This window comes from Telmatherina bonti (assembly GCF_933228915.1).
Source record: "Telmatherina bonti genome assembly, chromosome: 22".
NCBI classification, from domain to species: Eukaryota; Metazoa; Chordata; class Actinopteri; order Atheriniformes; family Telmatherinidae; genus Telmatherina; species Telmatherina bonti.
This window is the reverse complement of record NC_136631.1, coordinates 4,456,977-4,478,448: the sequence shown is the minus strand read 5'-3', so window position 1 is coordinate 4,478,448 and position 21,472 is coordinate 4,456,977. Positions and strand designations below refer to the sequence as shown.

Below are 21,472 nucleotides of genomic sequence, written 5' to 3'. Positions count from 1 at the left end.
GTACTGCACCCTGCTTTCTGCCAGTCAGACAGAAACATCTGTCTGCAGTTGCTTCTCCTCAAAGCAAAGAGAAAAGTCGTCCTCCTGCATTCCAGGTTTATTGTTATTTCACATGTTGAGCTGCTGCAGCAGGTTCATGATGAAGGACTTCCTGTAGTTACAGAAACAACATTCAGGAGACAAAAGACCAGTTTCTCTGCATGTCCCCTTCGCTTCCAGGATCTGACCCTCAGACCACAACAGATTCATGAGTCTGAACAAAGACAGCGAAAAATACAGAAACATTTCCTATAAAATGTTTTGTTTTCTTTCTTTTCGCTGATGTTTAAACTGCAGAAAAGTCATGAAGGAGAAACTTTTTACAAGATTTCATTTGTCAAACAGATTCATTTCACTTTTATTTATTTCATGATTTGATTTTTGTCTTACATTTTATTTATTTACATTTTCCATGTAGACATGATGTTTCCACACAAATGTTACATTTACATTTATTTATTTCTATTAAAGAAATGTCTATATTATTATTATTAGTAGTAGAAGTAGTAGAAGTAGTAGTAGTAGTAGAAGTAGTAGTAGTAGTAGTAGAAGTAGTAGTAGTAGTAGAAGTAGTAGTAGTAGTAGTAGAAGTAGTAGTAGTAGTAGAAGTAGTAGAAGTAGTAGTAGTAGTAGAAGTAGTAGAAGTAGTAGAAGTAGAAGTAGTAGTAGAAGTAGTAGTAGTAGTAGAAGTAGTAGAAGTAGTAGTAGTAGTAGAAGTAGTAGTAGTAGTAGAAGTAGTAGTAGTAGTAGTAGTAGTAGAAGTAGTAGTAGTAGTAGAAGTAGTAGAAGTAGTAGTAGTAGTAGTAGTAGTATTGTTGTTGTTGTTGTTGTTGTTGTTGTTATTATTGTCATTATTATTATTATTGCATTACTGAATATATCATTCTATTCACACACAGATAAAACTAATCCTCCAAAACAGTAAATAATTGCAAATCAGCACAAATAAAAACAGATTTTATGTCTTTATTTAATCTCTTTAATAATTCAATAATCTAAGCCAACTTTATTCATAAAAATCATTTTCCAACAAATACTGTAGAACAAAATGTAATTCTATTTATTATTTATTTTTATGTTTATTCCCGTGGTTTATTGTTGTTTTATTGTCATATTCATTCATTGAGTTTATGTTTTTCTATTGAATCTAGATAATAAACATGGTGAATTTGCAGACATTTGAGATTTTGCATCTTTTTTATTCATTTTAAATACAGCAAAAACTAATAGATTTAGTTTTCTAAATGTGTTTTGTCCTGTGATTTTCTATTTCTGCATTTTTTTCTTTTAATTTGATTTTATTTTATGGCTGAACCACACCCGTCATAAGTATGACCTGTTATCAGAATATTCCTTCTCACCCAGTCAGAGGTGATAGTTTTTAATTTCCATATTCAGACTTCTCTGCTCCCTTTGTCCTGTTTGGGCTCGGCGTTGCCATGGAAACCTTCCCCAACCTGAATTTCACGTTGAGTTCCTGGCTGGAGCTTCAGGAATGTTTCAGTCTGAGCTCTGACCGCCAGCTGAGGCTTTCCTGCGTAAAGGAGTGGCTCCTGGTGGCTCCAGAGCTTCTCCACCATCTCCGCCAGTTGTTTTGTTTGTCCTGACTGGTTTGAAGAAGAGGCAGAGGAGACGTCAGGACCAAGAGGAAGATTTCAACATGTATGGAGCAAATTATCAAGGTAAGAGACGTTCCATTCGCTTGTTTCTCTTCACGCTCTGATCATTTATGCAGCAAACAGACTGAAGATTCCTGAGGTTCAGAAGAACTGCACGTCTCTGCAGACACTGTGATAAAAACCTGTTTTTTCTTTAGGGTGGAATCATTTTTACGTTTCTTAAACGCTTCTTTAGGTCTCTGCAGGATGCCTTCTGCTCTCACAGCGAAACCAAACATCTTGCACAAATCTGTATTTTTACCAGTTTCGTTGAGTTTAACATCAACAGATTCACTTTCTGTCCTGAACTGATGCAGAAAAATCACCTGAAGGACACTTTAAACCAAACCATCATGTTTTTCTGTCTCTAAAGTCAGAATATTTCTGACTGTAATGATGTTAAAACTTAAAAACAGAGACCAGAACAGGTGGAACTGGAGTCTAACCAGTTTCAGTGGGGATGGCGCCCCCTGCTGGATGCTGGACAGAAAGCAGCTGACAGCTGATGAGGAGGAAAACTTTTCTCCATGTTTGGGTTTTTCATGCAGCAGCTGACTAAGCTTCATCGGTGAGGGGGTCCGGATGAGCCTGGTGGGGTTTCTCAGTGGTTAGGAGACTAAAGCATGAAGCAGCAGAGTTTTATTTCTACGCCTCTGCTGTTCGTCACCTTATCGTGGTGGAGGGGTTTGTGCGTCCCGAAGATCCTAGCAGCTATGTTGTCGGGGGCTTTATGCCCCTGGTAGGGTCACCCATGGCAAACAGGTGTCTAGGGGAGGGACCAGACCAAGCACGGCTCATAGACCCCTATGACGATGACAAACCTGGGCATAAATGTTCCCTTGCCCGGACGCGGGTTACCGGGACCCCACTCTGGAGCCAGGCCTGGAGGCGGGGTACGAGAGCGAGCGTCTGGTGGCCGGGCCTTCGCCCATGGGGCCCGGTCGGGCTCAGCCCGAAAGGGTTACATGGGCCCCACCTCCCGTGGGCTCACCATCTGCAGGAGGAGCCGTAGGGGTCGGGTGCAATGTGAGCTGGGCGGCAGCAAGGGGCGGGGACCCTGGCGGTCCGATCCCCGGCTGCAGAAGCTGGCTCTAGGGACGTGTAACGTCACCTCTCTGGTGGGGAAGGAGCCTGAGCTTGTGCGCGAGGTTGAGCGGTTCCGACTAGATATAGTTGGACTCACCTCGACGCATGGCTTGGGCTCTGGAACCAGAACCCTCGAGAGGGGCTGGACCTTCTTCCACTCTGGAGTTGCTCATGGTGGGAGGCGCCGGGCACGTTGGGGTTTACCCCGGTGGATGAAAGGGTAGTTTCCCTCCGCCTCCGGGTGGGGGGACGGGTCCTGACTGTTGTCTGTGCTTATGCACCGAACAGCAGTTCAGAGTACCCACCCTTTCTGGGGTCCTTGGAGGGAGTGCTGGAGGGTGCTCCTTCTGGGGACTCCATTGTTCTGCTGGGGGACTTCAATGCTCACGTGGGCAATGACAGTGAGACCTGGAGGGTAGTGATTGGGAGGCATGGTCCCCCCCCTCTGAACCCAAATGGTGTTCTGTTATTGGACTTCTGTGCTCGTCATGGATTGTCCATAACGAACACCATGTGCCAACATAAGAGTGTCCATATGTACACCTGGCATCAGGATTCCCTGGGCCGCAGTTCAGTGATCGACTTTGTAGTCGTATCGTCGGACCTGCGGCCACATGCCTTGGACACTCGGGTGAAGAGGGGGGCGGAGCTGTCAACTGATCACCACCTGGTGGTGAGTTGGCTCAGATGGTGGGGGAGGAAGCCGGTCAGATCTGGCAGGCCCAAACGTGTTGTGAGGGTCTGCTGGGAACGTCTGGCTGAGTCCCCCGTCAGAGCGAGCTTCAACTCCCACCTTCAGCAGAGCTTCGAACATGTCCCGGGTGAGGCGGGGGACATTGAGTCCGAATGGGCTGTGTTCCGTGCCTCTATTGCTGAGGCGGCCAGCCGGAGCTGTGGCTGTAAGGTCGTTGGTGCCTGTCGTGGTGGTAATCCCAGGACTCGTTGGCATCCCTCACCAGCAGTGAGGGATGCTGTCAAGCTGAAGAAGGAGTCCTATCGGGCCTTCTTGGCCTGTGGGACTCTGGAGGCAGCTGATGGGTACCAACAGGCTAAGCGGCATGCGGCTTCGGCCGTTGCCGAGGCAAAAACTCGGGCATGGGATGAGTTCGGCGAGGCCATGGAGAAAGACTTCCGGACGGCTTCGAGGAGATTCTGGTCCACCATCCGGCGGCTCAGGGGGGGGAAGCAGTGCTCCATCAATACTGTGTACAGTGGAGATGGGGAGCTGCTGACCTCAACTCGGGACGTTGTGGGTCGGTGGGGGGAATACTTCGAAGACCTCCTCAATCCTACCAACACGGCTTCCCATGAGGGAGCAGAGCTGGTGGACTCAGGGGTGGACTCTCCTATCTCTGGGGCTGAAGTCGCTGAGGTGGTCAAAAAGCTCCTTGGCGGCAAGGCCCCGGGGGTGGATGAGATCCGCCCGGAGTTCCTTAAGGCTCTGGATGCTGTGGGGCTGTCCTGACTGACACGCCTCTGCAGCATCGCGTGGACATCGGGGACAGTGAAGCTGGATTGGCAGACTGAGGTGGTGGTCCCCCTTTTTAAGAAGGGGGACCGGAGGGTGTGTTCCAGTTACAGGGGAATCACAATCCTCAGCCTCCCTGGTAAGGTCTATTCAGGGGTCCTGGAGAGGAGGGTCCGCCGGATAGTCGAATCCCGGATTGAGGAGGAGCAGTGTGGTTTTCGTCCTGGTCGCGGAACAGTGGACCAGCTCTATACCCTCTCTGGGGTCCTGGAGGGGGCATGGGAGTTTGCCCAACCAGTCTACATGTGCTTTGTGGACCTGGAGAAGGCATTCGACCGTGTCCCCCGGGGGCTCCTGTGGGGGGTACTCCGGGAGTATGGGGTACCGGTCCCCCTTGTACGAGCTGTCCGGTCCCTGTACGACAGGTGTCAGAGCTTGGTCCGCATTGCCGGTAGTAAGTCGGATTCGTTTCCGGTGAGGGTTGGACTCCGCCAAGGCTGCCCTTTATCACCGATTCTGTTCATAACTTATATGGACAGAATTTCTAGGCGCAGCCGAGGGGTTGAGGGGATCCGACTTGGTGGCCTCAGGATTGGGTCCCTGCTTTTTGCGGATGACGTGGTCCTGTTGGCTTCGTCTGGTCGTGATCTCCAGCTCTCGCTTGAGCGATTCGCGGCCGAGTGTGAAGCGGCTGGGATGAGAATCAGCACCTCAAAATCTGAGACCATGGTCCTCAGCCGGAATAGGGTGGATTGCCCTCTCCGGGTCGGGAGTCAGGTCCTGCCTCAAGTGGAGGAGTTTAAATATCTCGGGGTCTTGTTCACGAGTGAGGGAAGGATGGAGCGTGAGATGGACAGACGGATCGGTGCGGCGTCTGCAGTAATGCGGGCTCTGCGCCGGTCTGTCGTGGTGAAGAAGGAGCTGAGCCAGAAGGCGAAGCTCTGGATTTACCAGTCGATCTACATTCCTACCCTCACCTATGGTCATGAGCTGTGGGTCGTGACCGAAAGAAGGAGATCTCGTATACAGGCGGCTGAAATGAGTTTCCTCCGCAGGGTGGCCGGGCTCTCCCTTAGAGATAGGGTGAGGAGCTCGGTCATCCGGGAGGGGCTCAGAGTAGAGCCGCTGCTCCTCCGCATCGAGAGGAACCAGTTGAGGTGGCTCAGGCATCTGGTCAGGATGCCTCCTGGACGCCTCCCTGGTGAGGTGTTCCAGGCACGTCCCTTGGGGAGGAGACCCCGGGGAAGACCCAGGACACGCTGGAGGGATTACATCTCTCGGCTGGCCTGGGAACGCCTCGGGATCCCCCCCGCAGATTGGCAAATGTGGCTGGGGAGAGGGAAGTCTGGGCTTCCCTGCTTAGGCTGCTGCCCCCGCGACCCGACCCCGGATAAGCAGCAGAAGATGGATGGATGGATGGATGGCCTCTGCTGTTCCGTTCTGCGACAGTTTGGGAAACTTGGAGATTTAAGCCTGAAAATGTTATAATGTCATAATTCCATTAGGACTTCCTGAAATACTGTAAAGACGTAAAAGTGGTTTTGGATCTAGTTTCAGGACCGTCTGGAGTCTCAGGAGGCAGCCTGACAAACACCAGCAGGTTGTACTGGTTCTACTGGTTAATGTGGTGCTCTGCATTCCTGAAGGTGTGATGCATGAAGGGAAGAGCTCACCTGGTGTTACTTTTACATCAAATCTGTTCCTCATTTCAGCTGTTCTTTGTGCTGTGAATGAGGCGATGGAGCGAAAAGGCCCGCCTCTCTTCAGCTTTGTTATGTCTGTAAAAACACAAAGGTGCGTTCAGAGTCCCACCCAGAAACCCTGCTCTGCTGCTTCCACCTGACAGAACTTCATTCCAGCTTCCACGTGGCTGCTGCGCTTCCTTCTGGAGAGAAAAAAGAGTGTTTTGTTGTTGCTGTTTGTGCAGAAACACAGCTGGTCTCTGCAGATTAAATCATCCTCTCATGTCCTGATTTACAGACGAAAGAATCAGAAACTTCGTCCTCATTTAGTTTAGTTCATGTTATAATATTTACAACATTTACATTTCCTGTTTGTCCACTCTGCCGTATCAGCATGATGCTGCAAAGCTGGACTGTGTGGAAACCATCATTTACAAGACTAATAAAATGACAGGCCACTTCGTCAGGGCCTCCTTCTGGAACTGAGTCGGATTAAACAAGGTGGGAACATTCCTCAGAGATTTTTTATGATTTTTCATGATGAGAATCTCCCGTTCCACCTCATCATGATGAGAATCTCCCGTTCCACCTCATCACCATGAGAATCTCCCGTTCCACCTCATCAACATGAGAATCTCCCGTTCCACCTCATCACCATGAGAATCTCCCGTTCCACCTCATCACCATGAGAATCTCCCGTTCCACCTCATCACCATGAGAATCTCCCGTTCCACCTCATCAACATGAGAATCTCCCGTTCCACCTCATCACCATGAGAATCTCCCGTTCCACCTCATCACCATGAGAATCTCCCGTTCCACCTCATCACCATGAGAATCTCCCGTTCCACCTCATCAACATGAGAATCTCCCGTTCCACCTCATCACCATGAGAATCTCCCGTTCCACCTCATCACCATGAGAATCTCCCGTTCCACCTCATCAACATGAGAATCTCCCGTTCCACCTCATCACCATGAGAATCTCCCGTTCCACCTCATCATGATGAGAATCTCCCGTTCCACCTCATCACCATGAGAATCTCCCGTTCCACCTCATCAACATGAGAATCTCCCGTTCCACCTCATCACCATGAGAATCTCCCGTTCCACCTCATCATGATGAGAATCTCCCGTTCCACCTCATCACCATGAGAATCTCCCGTTCCACCTCATCACCATGAGAATCTCCCGTTCCACCTCATCACCATGAGAATCTCCCGTTCCACCTCATCACCATGAGAATCTCCCGTTCCACCTCATCACCATGAGAATCTCCCGTTCCACCTCATCACCATGAGAATCTCCCGTTCCACCTCATCACCATGAGAATCTCCCGTTCCACCTCATCATGATGAGAATCTCCCGTTCCACCTCATCACCATGAGAATCTCCCGTTCCACCTCATCACCATGAGAATCTCCCGTTCCACCTCATCATCATGAGAATCTCCCGTTCCACCTCATCATCATGAGAATCTCCCGTTCCACCTCATCATCATGAGAATCTCCCGTTCCACCTCATCATGATGGGAATCTCCCGTTCCACCTCATCACCATGAGAATCTCCCATTCCACCTCATCACCATGAGAATCTCCCGTTCCACCTCATCACCATGAGAATCTCCCGTTCCACCTTATCACCATGAGAATCTCCCGTTCCACCTCATCACCATGAGAATCTCCCGTTCCACCTCATCATGATGAGAATCTCCTGTTCCACCTCATCATGATGAGAATCTCCCGTTCCACCTCATCACCATGAGAATCTCCCGTTCCACCTCATCACCATGAGAATCTCCCGTTCCACCTCATCATGATGAGAATCTCCCGTTCCACCTCATCACCATGAGAATCTCCCATTCCACCTCATCATGATGAGAATCTCCCGTTCCACCTCATCACCATGAGAATCTCCCGTTCTACCTCATCACCATGAGAAACTCCCGTTCCACCTCATCACCATGAGAATCTCCCGTTCCACCTCATCACCATGAGAATCTCCCGTTCCACCTCATCACCATGAGAATCTCCCGTTCCACCTCATCATGATGAGAATCTCCCGTTCCACCTCATCACAACGGTCTGGTCTATGGGAGTCCCACAAGGCTCCATGTTGGGACAACCACCATATTGTCATGATGTTTCCAGCAGATTCTGATCCTACCATGTGAATGTGGAGCTGAACTGGAGACTCATCAGACCAGCAACGTTTCTCCATCTTCTATTGTCCAGTTCTGGTGAGTCTGTGTGAATTGTAGCCTCAGTTTCCTGTTTTTACTGACAGGAGGGTTATCTGCTGACCTTGACATGAACCAGTGCTTACTGGACTTCCTGTTGTCTTTCTAGCATCTCCAACCAGTTTCTTATATCCTCAGTTTCTCTCAGTCGTCTTCATCATGTCAACATGACTGTATAGAGTTGCAGCCGTGTGATTGGTTGATTAGATACAGGAAGTTGAACATGAGACACCAGCTGGGAGACATGACGCTCTGAGTCAGTCCAGAAACAAACTGCTGTTTTCATGTGATGATGTTTGATGTGATTCATTATGACTTGAAGATGTTACGCCATGTGTTGTGTGTATGTCAGCGTGCACGGTGGCGTGACAGCGCAGCGCCATATGATGAACGGTATATTTCTTCCTACAGGGTTCACAGCTGGCACAGACCCAGACGAGAGGAGGATCGTTCTGGTCGGGAAGACCGGAGTCGGGAAGAGCGCGGCGGGGAACACCATCCTGGGGAGGGAGGCCTTCGAGTCAGACTTGTCTCCAGCTTCGCTTACGGCAGAGTGTCAGAAAGCCAAAGGAGTCGTGGACGGCCGGAAGGTGGCTGTCATCGACACTCCGGGGCTGTTTGACACTAACTTCACCCAGGAAGAGGTGTTGAACAGGATCAAGATGTGCATCTCTCTGTCTGCTCCGGGTCCTCACACCTTCCTGGTGGTCCTGCAGCTGGGTAGGTTCACCCAGGAGGAGAAGGACACCGTCCAGATGATCCAGACCACGTTTGGTGAAGATGCAGCAAGGTACACCATGGTGCTCTTCACGCACGGCGACCAGCTGAAGGCGCAGTCCATCGAGAGCTTCATTTCGGAGAGTCCGGACCTGAAAGCCCTCATCCGGAAGTGCTACGACAGATACCACGTCTTCAACAATGAGGTCAAAGACCCCCAGCAGACCAGACGGCTGCTGGACATGATCGATAAGATGAGCATGGGTAACGGTGACAGCTACTACACCAACGACATGTTCCGGAAAGCAGAGGCAGCCATCCAGAAGGAGAAGGAGCGACTCCTGAAGGAGATGGAGGAGCAGAGGCAGAAGGAGCTGCTGGCGCTCCGAGCCAAATACTCCGGACACACATACCGCACGGAGGAGACCAGGGTCCACATGAGATACCAGCACGAGGCCCGAACCCGGGCCGAGAGGTCGAATGACTTCATCGGCGCACCAACAATCGCCATAGCAACGTCCTGCGGAGCCGCTGTGGGAGGAGTCCTGGGGATAGCTGGAGGTCCAATTGGCGTGGTGGTCGGCGCCGCCGCCGGAGCTGCTGTTGGAGCTCTGGTCGGCGCTTTAAGCCTGAGAGTTTCCGACCGCTGCCACATCCAGTAAGACGAAGGGTGGAGGAAGAGGATGCTCTTCGTTTACGTCAGATGAATGAAATAAGATGGACTGAGAAGTTAAAGGTATATATCACGTCTTTCTGGAATAACTGGAAAACGTTCGGGGGTCGATCCTGTGGGTGTCGGAGAAAAATGGTCCCATGACATGAAGCTCCCTCCTCATCGGTCTTCTATCTTCTCTGGTGTTGCTCAGAGACCCTTAAGCTATGGAAACCCTGTAAGATTAAATCCCAAATGTAGCCTGAAATCGCAAAGTCTTTATCTAAATTCCTAAAGCTTTGCGAACCATCAAGCTGTTTTCTAACATAACTTCCTCTTTTTGATGCCAAAGATGGTTCACTTACGCAAAAAGTTTACTGTTGTCTGTCGCGGTGGTTCTCAAACTGGGAGAGGGGCGGGACCCTCGTGGGGTAACTAGACCATTTCACGGGGGTCACCAGGTAATTGTAGAAAAAATATACAGCCTACTTTTATCAAATAAACTTGGTCATTTTACCGAGGCTGTCTAAATAAAACCAGCAGATAAATTGGTGAAATTTAAGTTATTAACCGTCACACTACAAATCTGATTTGTCACAGTAATGAACGAAATCCACCAAAAACCACTAATTTATGAAGACTCAAACAGCTTTATATTTAGCAGATTTTAACATATCTGATATATCACACTGTTATCGTGTCATACGTGTTGTTAGGATCGCAGCTGTAAAAGTTTTTGAACCACTGGTCTGCAGAACTGGAACCAGCTTTCAGGAATCCGATCATTCTGGTTCTGATTTCTGTTCAAGGACCAGCATGTTGGAAATAGTGACACCCAGTGGTGGAAATGAAGCCTGCTGCAAGCTGGTAAAGGCTTCCATGGAGGCAATGGCGGACAGGTCCGGTGTTTGGTTTGTGTGTTGCCTTGCAGAAACACGTTGCATCTTCATGACGACCCGTACAGACTGTAAATATCTCAAGTCTTTTCCTGAATATTGTGTTAAATCAAAACAAATCTTGAATCTTTTTTCTCACTAATTAAATCATCATTATATTAATCTGAGCAGGAAAACTTTTTGGCGACGTTTATCTTCCATCAGCTGTTTTACTGCCTGCTTGGATTGTTATTAAGATTATGAAACATGTCGTCTCTGTGACTAAATAAAACAATATTAAACAAACGTTCTTTCAGGATTCAAAGTGTTTTATTGCTGTTTATTTTTGTTGTCTTTATGTGAAACTGAAAAATGTCTGCTTCACCAGTAAGGAGCCTCCACTACTGGGTTTACTGGGTTTACTGGTGTAATGAAAGGAAAGAAAAAGTGACGGAGACATCTAAAAGGTTTCTGATTGGTTCACCGGGGTGTCACCTGATCAATGCTGCGGTGGGGGGGTCTCAGGGTAGGGGCGTGATCACATGATGGGGGCGTGGTCTTCAACTCCCCACATCATGTGTCATCAGCCTCTTTTCCACTTGTTAAACTGGGCTGTAGTCCAGTTAAACCATTAAACCATGAAACCAGCTCAGCGTTCTGTAACGTTTGCTTGGACAGGCTAATGACCTCCTGCACCGTGGCATTCACTGACCAAACGGCTGCTCTTGACATCAGAGTTTCATCCAGATATAAGCCGACACCAAAGATGTGGCTGTGTTTCTTGTCTGCAGGATCTCAGAAGCAGAAGAAGAGTGACGCCCTCCGGATCGTTCTGGTGGGGAAGACCGGAGGCGGGAAGAGCGCCACTGGGAACACCATCCTGGGAAGAGAGGCGTTCCAGTCGTTGGTGTCTCCGACTTCCTGGACTATTGACAGTGAGAAGGCAGAGGGCGATGTTGGAGGCAGACGGGTCGCCGTTGTCGACACTCCGGGGCTGTTTGACACCAACTTCAAGGGGGAAGAAGTGCTGAAGAAGATTGAGAACTGCATGTCCCTGTGCGCTCCAGGTCCTCACGTCTTCCTGGTGGTCCTGAAGCTGGGAAGGTTCACCAAGGAGGAGGAGGACACCGTCAGGATCATCCTGAGCATGTTCGGGGAGGACGCCACCAGATACTCGCTGGTGCTGTTCACACATGGAGATAAACTGAAGAAACAAACTATCGAGCAGTTCATCTCAAAGAGCGAAGATCTGGGAGCGTTCATCCAGGTCTTCCTCGGAAGATACCATGTCTTCAACAACGAAGCGAAGGATGAAGAGCAAATCAGGCAGCTTCTGGAGAAGATTGATAGAATCATCATGGACAACGGTGGAGGATACTACTCCAAAAAGATGTTCAGGAGGGCCAAAAAGACCTCCAAGAAGGAGAAACAGAGGGCTTCAAAGGCAGAGAAGGCCACAGAGCAGCAGAGGAGGAGCATCCTGCAGGCGGAGGTGGAGCAGGAGGCGACTTCTGCAGGACGAGCAGTGAAGAACAACAAATGTCTCCTGCAGTAACAGACTGAGAGGGAGCAGAGTTCTGAGACGACGGCTGCCGCTCAGATTCATCCTTCTCCTCCATGAAACCAAGGATGAGGGATTATCTGGTCCTCAAGTTTCAACACCTCAAACCTTTATTTCAACAACATTCATCTGACAAACAACAAGAAGTTCTGTTCAGCTCTGCAGCCGTCACAAATGTACCACAGCCCTGGGGTTCAAACAAAAACTGGATGACCCTGCAGGTTCAACTTATCCTGGTCATCTACTCGTTTGGCTTACCGAACCCTCAACCAGGTGCCCTGGTTCTGTGGAGAGTCAGGTAAAACAGGTAAAGGTGGCATCCGTCATGGATCTGGAGTCAAGGCAGGAAGGAATAATGAGGAAAAAGTTTGTAAATACTTATATAGCAAAAAGTCAGTAAATGAGTGTTTGGTGGATGTTTTCATGAAGCTTCCTGGTAATAAATCTTAAATCACTGGAAAGTCTGTTTGTTTCCTTTTAAATGGTGTTCATAAGGAAAAAATCAAACTTTTCGTCAATACTCAAACTCTTGTCTCCGCTTCTGCATTTACAACAAAATGCAGGTTGAATTAGAGGAATATCCAAACAACTTCATCACATTTCCACTGGGAGAAACTTCATTTGCTGCTTAACAGCAGCAAAGTGCTACTTACTGAGCTGAGAGGCTTCCGGGTATCCACTCTGGTTGCAGCATCACATTTATCCTGTTGGTCAGGTCAGCAGGCGGTCTCAGGAAATCCAACCTCAGGAAGCCAACCAGAACATCCAAAAACACAAAAGCTAGCTGTAGCGGACGCACTGCTAGCTGCTAGCTTTTGTGTAGCAGTACGCCAGCTGTAGCAACCACGCCATTGGCAGCTAGCCTGCTTTTTTTTTTTTTAAACTTTTTTTATGAAAGCTGAGGATGATCTACAATGATAAGTCTTTAAATTAAATGGAATTAAGATGAAGATTAATAAATACTGGATCAAGTCGTTCTTAAAGCTGCTTTAGAAAGATGCTGCAAGTACCAAACGAACTAGCATCTTCCAGCTACATGTTCTAGGGTGATCAAATCATCATAAATTTTCCATTTTATTTTGTTTAATCAGCTGTTTTGAATGCATCAGGCAGCTAAATGATGTCGCGGTTGCTCAAAGGGAAACAAGTCATTCTGTTGGCCTGGAAAACTGTAAGAATTCAGGAAGTGATAAAAGATGTATGTGACAGTAAAACTGGTTCCAGACTTCAAGCTGCAGATTCATCTTAGTGACAAGTCTGTAAAAGACAATGTGAGAGATTCATCGTAGTTTTATAAAAACATAGTCTTTTAAATGTTGTATGTCTGGATGTTGTCAGGAACAAGTCATTAAAATAAACACCTAAAAGAGTCACACCTTAACCAACTTACCACGTTTTTACTATACCAGAAAATAGAGTCAGATTCCACAATTTAATGATTATTTCTTCAATTTAAAGAGATACCGTGTAACTTTTAGCCACTGGAGCGAGAAACCTGTAACTTCCCACAAGCCACTCGATACTGTCAGTATTGTATGGCTGGTGGGCAAAATTAAACAGTAAAAAACTCACATAAAGCAAAAAATGTCCCAAACATGGCTATAAATGATCATTTTGAGTATTAATTAAGCAGTAAATTTGACAGAACTCGTGTCAATAACTTATTGTTATGAAAATCGTAACATTTTTTCATAACAGTCATAAATTGTGAACTTATGGGACAACTTATAGTTCTGCTTCTTACTGAACAGCACATGAAAAACATAAAAACGTCTCCATATGTCATCTCCGAGAGTCAGGTGACCTCAACAGTGACAGTTCTTCTCTGTGAATTTAGAACTTTTTTTTAATTGTTAACAATGGTATATATTTCTAATATTCCCTTTTCTTTATGAACAGCTGTCATTTATTTTACTCACATTTAGGAGAAAAGCCTGAAATAAATGTCTAAAACTGATTAATAAGTCAATAAATTATTTTAAAATATCAAAAAAAAAGTTTTTGAAATGAAATTAACCTGTTAGGGACAAATTTTTATTTCCTGTTTTAATTTTCAACAGTTTCAATAAAAGTAAGTATGAATAACGTGTCCTTTATTGATTTACTTGGAGTTTATATGATTGTTTTTAAGTGTTCTGAATTATTTTCACATTTTCCTCCTCCTTCCAGTTTTTATTAAAACTTCCGGAATAGGAGGAGGGAAGTAAATTCATTGGGTGATACGTCATCATGTGACCGCTCAGCAGCTCTGTCACGTGACCAGCAGGAACCAGCGCTTATAAGCGAGCGGCGCGGCGCAGCTTCGCGTGCGGGGCTTGCGGGATGGATACGCGGTTGTATGCGGTGCTCCTGTGTGCGGGGCTCCTCTTCCTCCTCGCGGGGTCTTCCTCCGGACAGACGTACCCGCTGAGCGACGCTGCAGGTCTGGGGAGGCAGTTTGACGGGATCGGAGGTCTGAGCGGAGGAGGGGTAAGTTCATCTTTCACTTCCTGCTTTGGTTCCTCGTGACCCCCCCCCCCCCCCCCCCCCCCCCCCCCCCAATCTGACCCTTCCTCTGTGTGCGCGAGCAGGCGACGTCCCGGTTGCTGGTGAACTACGCGGAGCCGTACCGCAGCCAGATCCTGGACTACCTGTTCAAGGTGAGACCGGAAGTAGCTGTGCAGGATAGGTGGGAGGAAACTCCTTGTTTTTGTTGTCGTTTGTGTTTATGTTGATGTTGATGTTTGTGTCGCGCGCAGCCAAACTTTGGAGCTTCTCTGCACATTCTGAAGGTGGAGATCGGAGGAGATGCTCAGACGACAGGTGAGTCATGTGCGTCTACCTGCACCACGTGACCACACCTGTTTACTGTCAGGAAGTACAACTCACGTGACTCATTCAGGCTGTTCTGGAGAGAAGTTTTTTTTACATGTGTCATCCATGATTTACAAAAACAACACTTTTCTGTCGTGTTTTCATGCTGAAAAAAACTTCCTGTAGAAATATATCTCAGATGTCCCAGCTTTCCAGTTGCACCTAAACGCAGCATTTCTTAAACTGTGAGGAGTCTGAAAAGTCAGCTTTGGATGTAATTTTATTCTTTTAAGCTTTTTTAATACTTCAAACATCTTTTTTTTTAAAGATTGTTTTATGATTTCACGTTAGTTGATATTTGTGTTTATGTGAAGGAATTTTTGCTAAAACTCAGCAAGTTATAAGAAATTTATTACACATCAGTAACTATTCAGCCTCACTTTTCTCCATATTGATCAGAAATGTTTACATAGATCGGATTAATTGAATGCCAGTGATTTATATTTGCATGCTGATTGGCCAGCTTGCTGCTGTGGTCCATCATGGTGCCCTACGGAGGTGTGATGAGTTCACTTTCAGCTAGAATTGAATGAATAATTTTGTCAGACAATCCGAGCTGATTATTAATCTTGTAAATTGTGCAGATGTGTGTGAAACGTGTTAATAATTGCTGTGTGTGTGTGTGTCATGGTTACATCACACTGAGCTCCTTATCAGATGGAACGGAGCCGTCACACATGCACTATGAAAACGATGAGAACTACTTCCGTGGCTACGAGTGGTGGCTGATGAAGGAGGCCAAGAAGAGGAACCCGGACATCATCCTCATCGGTGAGAGCGGACTTTGGGCTCTGCTGCTGCACGGCGGACATGACTGAGTCTAAAACTGCCAGTGTGTTCCTGCAGGTTTACCCTGGGCGTTTCCTGGCTGGGTGGGTCATGGGAAGAACTGGCCCTATGACTTCCCAGACGTCACTGCATCGTATGTGGTGAACTGGATCCTCGGTGCAAAGAAGTACCATGACCTGGACATCCAGTTTGTCGGGGTGAGTCCTCCTCCACGACCAAGACACAGATTAGATTTAATTAGATGCAAATTACCGGCAGTAAAGCAGAAGAGGTGGTGAGTCCGTGCATGTCCTTTAAAGGCCCGTTTATGCTGCTTTAGGTATGACGGCGTCCTCACATCAGCATGGTTGTTAGGCAGTCTGTCCACCAGAGGGCAGTGCAGAGTTCTGGAAGAAAGCGGATACACAGACAAACAGTTTCGACCGTCTCCTGCAGCGGTTGCGTGAAATTTGGTCCGTTTCCATGCAGCTTACCTTTCCGTCACTTTACGCAGAAAACGGAGCAACACCAGCAGAAACCACAGGGGGCAGTGTTGCGTTATATAGCTGGACCGCAAACCAGAGAAGAAGAGTTACAGGAAGAAGAGACAGAAAGGAAATGAAGTGGAGAACAGCAACAAAACTTTTCTTCTTCTGGTGCTTCTGGATGGTTGCAAACGATTTTTTGCCGGTGCGTCACCGATGCGTTTTGCACTACCAACCGCTGTCAGAACATGGAGGTGAACTCTGGACTCCCCGCTGCCCCCTAGTGGATGAAGTGACTTAACAACCATGGCAACGTGTTCATATGAGGACGGAGACGTAGGACGTCCACATTTTCGTATCCGAGGGAGCAGAAATGGGCCTAAACGAGAATATTTACAGACGTGGTAGAACATGGTGACGATGTTCTCCGTGAAAATAAAACCTTTTAATTTCTTTGTCTTCTGTTAGATCTGGAATGAGAAGAACTTTGACGTCCAGTACATCAAGGTAAGTACCTCTCCGTCTTGATTCTGGCTGCTGGATGTGAGGAAACTCGGTCCACTCTGAACTCGGGGAAGAACAGCCACTCACATTGAGCTGGGATGTTGGTGAGGTTCTCTCTGGGTTCCTCTGAGAACCTGTGTTTGTTGCCAAGGTGCTGAGGAAGATGCTGGACAGAGCCGGTCTGCCTGCCGTTGGCATCATCGCCGCAGACGGCGACTGGGGCATCTGTAGTTCGATGATCTCTGACCCGATTCTAAATGGCTCTGTCGAGGTGATTGGGTAAGTACAGCATCCGGCGAAAAGGCGTCGAGTTGGGCTTCTCTCCTCTGAGAATCTTTCCTTCTGCAACTCCTCAGCTGAATGTTTGTGGCTGTTGTTCTGCCGGACTGAGCAAAGCTTCAGTCAGGAACTCGTGTTAGGCGAGAACTTTGTTCCTGCTCTCGAGGCTTCATCTGCAACGGGGCGGGGGTCACTGCCGGGGGGAGGGACTTGGTCCGCGGCAGGGTGGCTTGAACACGCGGCTTCGTCCGTGTGTTTAAATGCCAGATGTCGTAAAATGTTCGTACTTTCTCACCACGTCAATCAGCTGTTTATCGAAACAATCTGTTTTTCCTGCATCAGCAAAAATTCCGAAGCGCGAACTGCTTCATGTGTCTCCGTGTTAACCACGCCCACCTCAAATGTCCAACCAATCACACAATACTTCTCCGCCGTTGGACCGTGTGAACTGGTTCGGTTTGAACTGGTTTAGACTTGTGAACTGGTTTAGACTTGTGAACTGGTTTAGACTTGTGAACTGGTTTAGACTTGTGAACTGGTTTAGACTTGTGAACTGGTTTAGACTTGTGAACTGGTTTAGACTTGTGGTTTAAGTGGTTTGGTGTATCCTATTTCCACCTTTCGCACATACTGGATGTTCAGATAATTGATTCCAGTTACCATGGCAGCGTAACGAGGCTGTGATCGATGTGATCTGGTTTCGGAGCTTCAGTCCAGCTCCTTTCTGCGGGTTTTCACATAGCAGACGGAGGCGGACCAGAAACCGAACCTCCAATAAGCCCTCGCTGTGCAAGTCGTATCCAGCTCCTTCGTGCACGGGCCCGGAGGTTCGTCTACGCGGTGGCACGTCTGACTGTGTGTGTTCTCTGTACCAGCTGCTGCGGTACACTCTGGATAAGAGCGGTCTGGAGGGGGTCCGGATCGTAGCCAGCGACAACCTGTGGGAGCCCATTGCCCTGTCGCTGCTGCTCGACCCCGAGCTCAGCAGAGCCGTAGATGTGATAGGGTAGGAGCCTGGTGTGTGTGTCACATGACCGCGCTGTCGTCTGTAAACACGTTTCCTTTACTAACACGGCTCTGACCACACACACCTGAAGCGTGCTCCTCACCTGGTCTGCATGGTCTCCGGCAGGGTGCACTACCCTGGAACCACCACCGTAGACCAGGCCCTGAAGACGCAGAAGAAGCTGTGGTCATCAGAGGACTACAGCACCTTCAACGACGACGTGGGCGGAGGCTGCTGGGCTCGCATTCTCAACCAGAACTACGTCAACGGACACATGACCTCGTGAGGACGCTAACAAACCGAAATCTGAGAGAAAATCTGAAGTTTCAGACCTGTCACCTGAATGATCCGTCCCGCAGGACCATCTCCTGGAACCTGGTGGCGAGTTACTACGAGGAGCTGCCGTTCGGCCGAGACGGGCTGATGACGGCTCAGGAGCCGTGGAGCGGAAACTACGTGGTGGAGTCTCCGATCTGGATCACAGGTCAGACGGCGCCTCCTCCATCACGCTGCAGCTTCTTCTTCTCTGGTTTCTCTCAGTTCACGAAGTGATCTATTTCCCAGCCCACACCTCCCAGTTCGCCCAGCCGGGATGGACTTACCTGCAGACTGTTGGCCATCTGGAACATGGAGGGAGTTACGTGGCTCTGACGGACGGGAAGGGAAACCTCACGGTTGTCATAGAAACCATGGTAAGTCGGAAACGTCTGGGAAAGATGCTTTCTGTTTCTGTTGTAAAAACGTTTTGATGGCAGGAAGTTAAATCATGCGTTTCCTTCTCAGACCCACGACCATTCGGTCTGCATCCGTCCTCCTCTCCCTCCCTTCAACGTGACGTCGCAGACGGCCACCTTCCAGCTGAAAGGATCCTTCGTAAGTTCAGGTTTCCTCATTGACTGCTGCAGATGTTGAAGGCTTTGAGGCTCCTCCTTCCTGTCACGTTGACTGATGGAAAAGAAAATCAAAATGTTCTGTACAGAAGTCGTGCATTTTTCAGGTAATTTGCATAAAACTGCAACTTTCCATCCCACTGCAACGCGTCGAGAACCGGCCGAGTCTGGAAACGGCTTCAGAAATATAACAGTTGCAGGAAAAAGGAGAAAACGGGCCAACATGCCCATCCTGCTGCTGGGAGGCAGTGGTTCCACTGTTCAGGAATGTTCTAGTCCTGGTTCTTCTTCTGCTCCCTCTGACAGGCCTCCATCAAGCAGCTGCAGGTGTGGCGCTCACAGTTCGACTTCAAGGCTAAGAAGCCGTCCTTCTTCCAGAAAATTGCTCCTGTGCAGGTAAAGAGACGCGGCGCTGCGGAGTGTGAGGAAGGTGTTCAGCTGCTGACGTGTCTGTGATAAATGCAGCTCGTAGATGGATCCTTCACGCTGAATCTGGCTGAAGATGAAGTTTACACCCTCACCACCATCGCCTCGGGGAGGAAGGGCAGCTACCCCGACCCCCCTCCCTCCGCTCGCTTCCCCAAAGTCTACAAGGACAACTTCGACGCTCGTGAGTAAAAAAATAACTCAAATCTTTTCTCTGGGTTTCAGTTTATCGGCAGAGAAAAGCAGAACGAAAACATTAAGAAGATTTTAAGATAAAAACATGTTTGTTTCTGGCAGAAAATTTATCTTTAAATGTCGTAGGATGAAGAGTTTTTACGGGGAAACATGAATCATTTTTGCTGTTTTGTTTTGCATTAAAAAAATGACATTTTTATATTTTTCCATTTGCTAAATGATTTGATCTTAACTGACTGCAGTATTTACATCCCAATAATCAGTAAAATACCTTTTATTTGTTTTAATTTTTTTCTATCTTATAGTTTTACATTTGAAAAATTATGTTTTTATGTGCTTTCCAATTTTTCACCCAAAAACTAAGCTGAAAAAAATAAAAAGTACTCTTTTCTGTGGGAAGAAATGCAGGTTATTTAATTAATTAATTTATTAATGTATTTATTTATTCTTTTGCTCTTTCTCTTATTTATTTTTTAATTTGAAAACTAATTTTATTTTTGTTTTGTCTCATTTATACCAAAAAATCATTCTGTTAAACTACTACATTTTATTTGTTCATAATGTCTGTTTTTTTTATTAATGGGGAAAAAAGCACAGATTTTTTTTTTATATATTTATAATTCTACCGAAAGTGTATTTCTGTTTCATGGGTAAAAGTAAAATTAGGTGAATTTTTTATTATATTTACTTTTTAAGTGTGACGTTTTTTTAAGTGTGACCGTTTAATGAACACACACACCAACACACACACACACACACCGTCCCTTCAGACAGAAACTCTCCTTGTGTTCCACAGGAAATCCTCCGTTCTCCGAAGCTCCCAACTTCGCCGATCAGACCGGCGTGTTCGAGTACTTCATGAACCTCACAGACCCGGGACCGCACGTCTTCACCTTCCGACAGGTGGTGACGCAGCGACCGGTCACCTGGGCGGCAGACGCCGATCAGACCATCAGCGTCATCGGAGACTTCCGGTGGTGAGGCGTGTTCTCTGCAGCGCTGCGCCGCTGTCTGTGGAACGTTAACATCAGCAGGTTTGTGTTCCAGGGAGAACGTGACGGTCACGTGTGACGTCTTCATGGAAAGCGAGAAGACCGGCGGCGTCTTCATCGCTGCCCGGGTGGACAAAGGGGGTCAGTTGGTCCGCAGCGCTAAAGGCGTCTTCTTCTGGGTCTTTGCCAACGGTACCTACAGAGTCACCAGCGATTTGGGTCGGTATCCTCATCAGAACCCTGATCCGTTCCACAACAGAATGATGAAGGTCTCTTCTGTCCTCCGCTCCAACAGCTGGACAGACGGTCCTGGCAGAGGGACAGTCCGGTACCCGAGCCTACTCCTGGACCACCTTATCGCTCACCATGAAGGTACGTAGCCGGCGCTGTGAGCCGCTGCTCAAACCATGACGGCGGCTCACACCACTGGAATGTATCTGCAGGGTCCGACGGTCTACGGGATGCTGGATGGAAGCCTGCTCTGGAAGGAGGTCGTGGTTCCGGGTCCGAAGAACGGCTGGGCCGCGATAGGAACGCACTCGTTTGAGCTCGCTCAGTTTGATAACTTCGCTGTGGTGGCAGAGTAACGACCTGACTGTTGCCATAACGCAGACCTGACCACAAAACCAGGACCAGACCAGGCAGGGCCCTCATGACACAAAACCAGGACCAGACCAGGCAGGGCCCTCATGACACAAAACCAGGACCAGACCAGGCAGGGCCCTCATGACACAAAACCAGGACCAGACCAGGCAGGGCCCTCATGACACAAAACCAGGACCAGACCAGGCAGAGCCTTGATGACACAAAACCAGGACCAGGTTGAACCCATGATGTAAAACCAGGGACCTCCAACGACAAGACCAACACACAGTAACTTAATCTTCACTGTTTTAATGATTTTTGCACTGAATGTTTTTACAGCTTCACATGAATGTCAACCTTTATGAAACGAGACATTAATCATGTTAATAAATAAAATCCTGCTGAACTTGAATCTGGTGGTGTGTCATGTGACCTGCAGGTATTCAGGAAGTCTGCAGGTCGGTAATATTTCACCTGGAATAACTTATGGTGGTGAAATGGGGCTTTAATTGAA

The 21,472-nt window shown here is 47.9% G+C and overlaps 2 protein-coding genes across 3 annotated transcripts; both read left to right on the top strand.

Annotated features, from left to right (window-relative positions):
• Positions 1–1,699: 1,699 nt before the first annotated feature.
• On the top strand, positions 1,700–11,969 carry LOC306772715 (GTPase IMAP family member 8-like; the record flags this gene model as incomplete). The annotated part of the gene is made up of 3 exons (XM_079262318.1): positions 1,700–1,721; positions 8,582–9,545; positions 11,093–11,969. The coding sequence occupies 3 exons, from the start codon at positions 1,700–1,702 to the stop codon at positions 11,967–11,969; spliced, it is 1,863 nt and encodes a 620-aa protein (XP_079118444.1).
• A 2,281-nt stretch (positions 11,970–14,250) lies between these two features.
• Positions 14,251–21,308, top strand: galcb (galactosylceramidase b). Of its 2 annotated transcripts, none has more exons than XM_079261922.1 (17): positions 14,251–14,444; positions 14,546–14,614; positions 14,714–14,777; positions 15,486–15,599; positions 15,675–15,814; positions 16,550–16,588; positions 17,740–17,870; positions 17,997–18,152; positions 18,230–18,354; positions 18,435–18,562; positions 18,654–18,743; positions 19,067–19,156; positions 19,226–19,370; positions 20,178–20,358; positions 20,429–20,592; positions 20,669–20,745; positions 20,817–21,308. In XM_079261922.1, the coding sequence occupies exons 1-17, from the start codon at positions 14,298–14,300 to the stop codon at positions 20,958–20,960; spliced, it is 2,004 nt and encodes a 667-aa protein (XP_079118048.1). In that variant the 5' UTR covers positions 14,251–14,297; the 3' UTR covers positions 20,961–21,308. The 2 variants fall into 2 exon arrangements, with proteins under 2 accessions (XP_079118048.1, XP_079118049.1); XM_079261923.1 differs by lacking the exon at positions 17,740–17,870 and adding an exon at positions 16,737–16,864.
• The last annotated feature ends 164 nt before the right edge of the window (positions 21,309–21,472 follow it).

What these genes read in the sequence shown, in the direction of transcription:
- galcb (XM_079261922.1), top strand. Translation starts at nt 14,298, where the DNA reads ATGGATACGCGGTTGTATGCGGTGCTCCTGTGTGCGGGGCTCCTCTTC. An exon ending in TCCTGGACTACCTGTTCAAG is followed by an intron (nt 14,615 to 14,713) that starts GTGAGACCGGAA and finishes TGTCGCGCGCAG; the next exon opens with CCAAACTTTGGAGCTTCTCT. An exon ending in CAGAGTCACCAGCGATTTGG is followed by an intron (nt 20,593 to 20,668) that starts GTCGGTATCCTC and finishes CCGCTCCAACAG; the next exon opens with CTGGACAGACGGTCCTGGCA.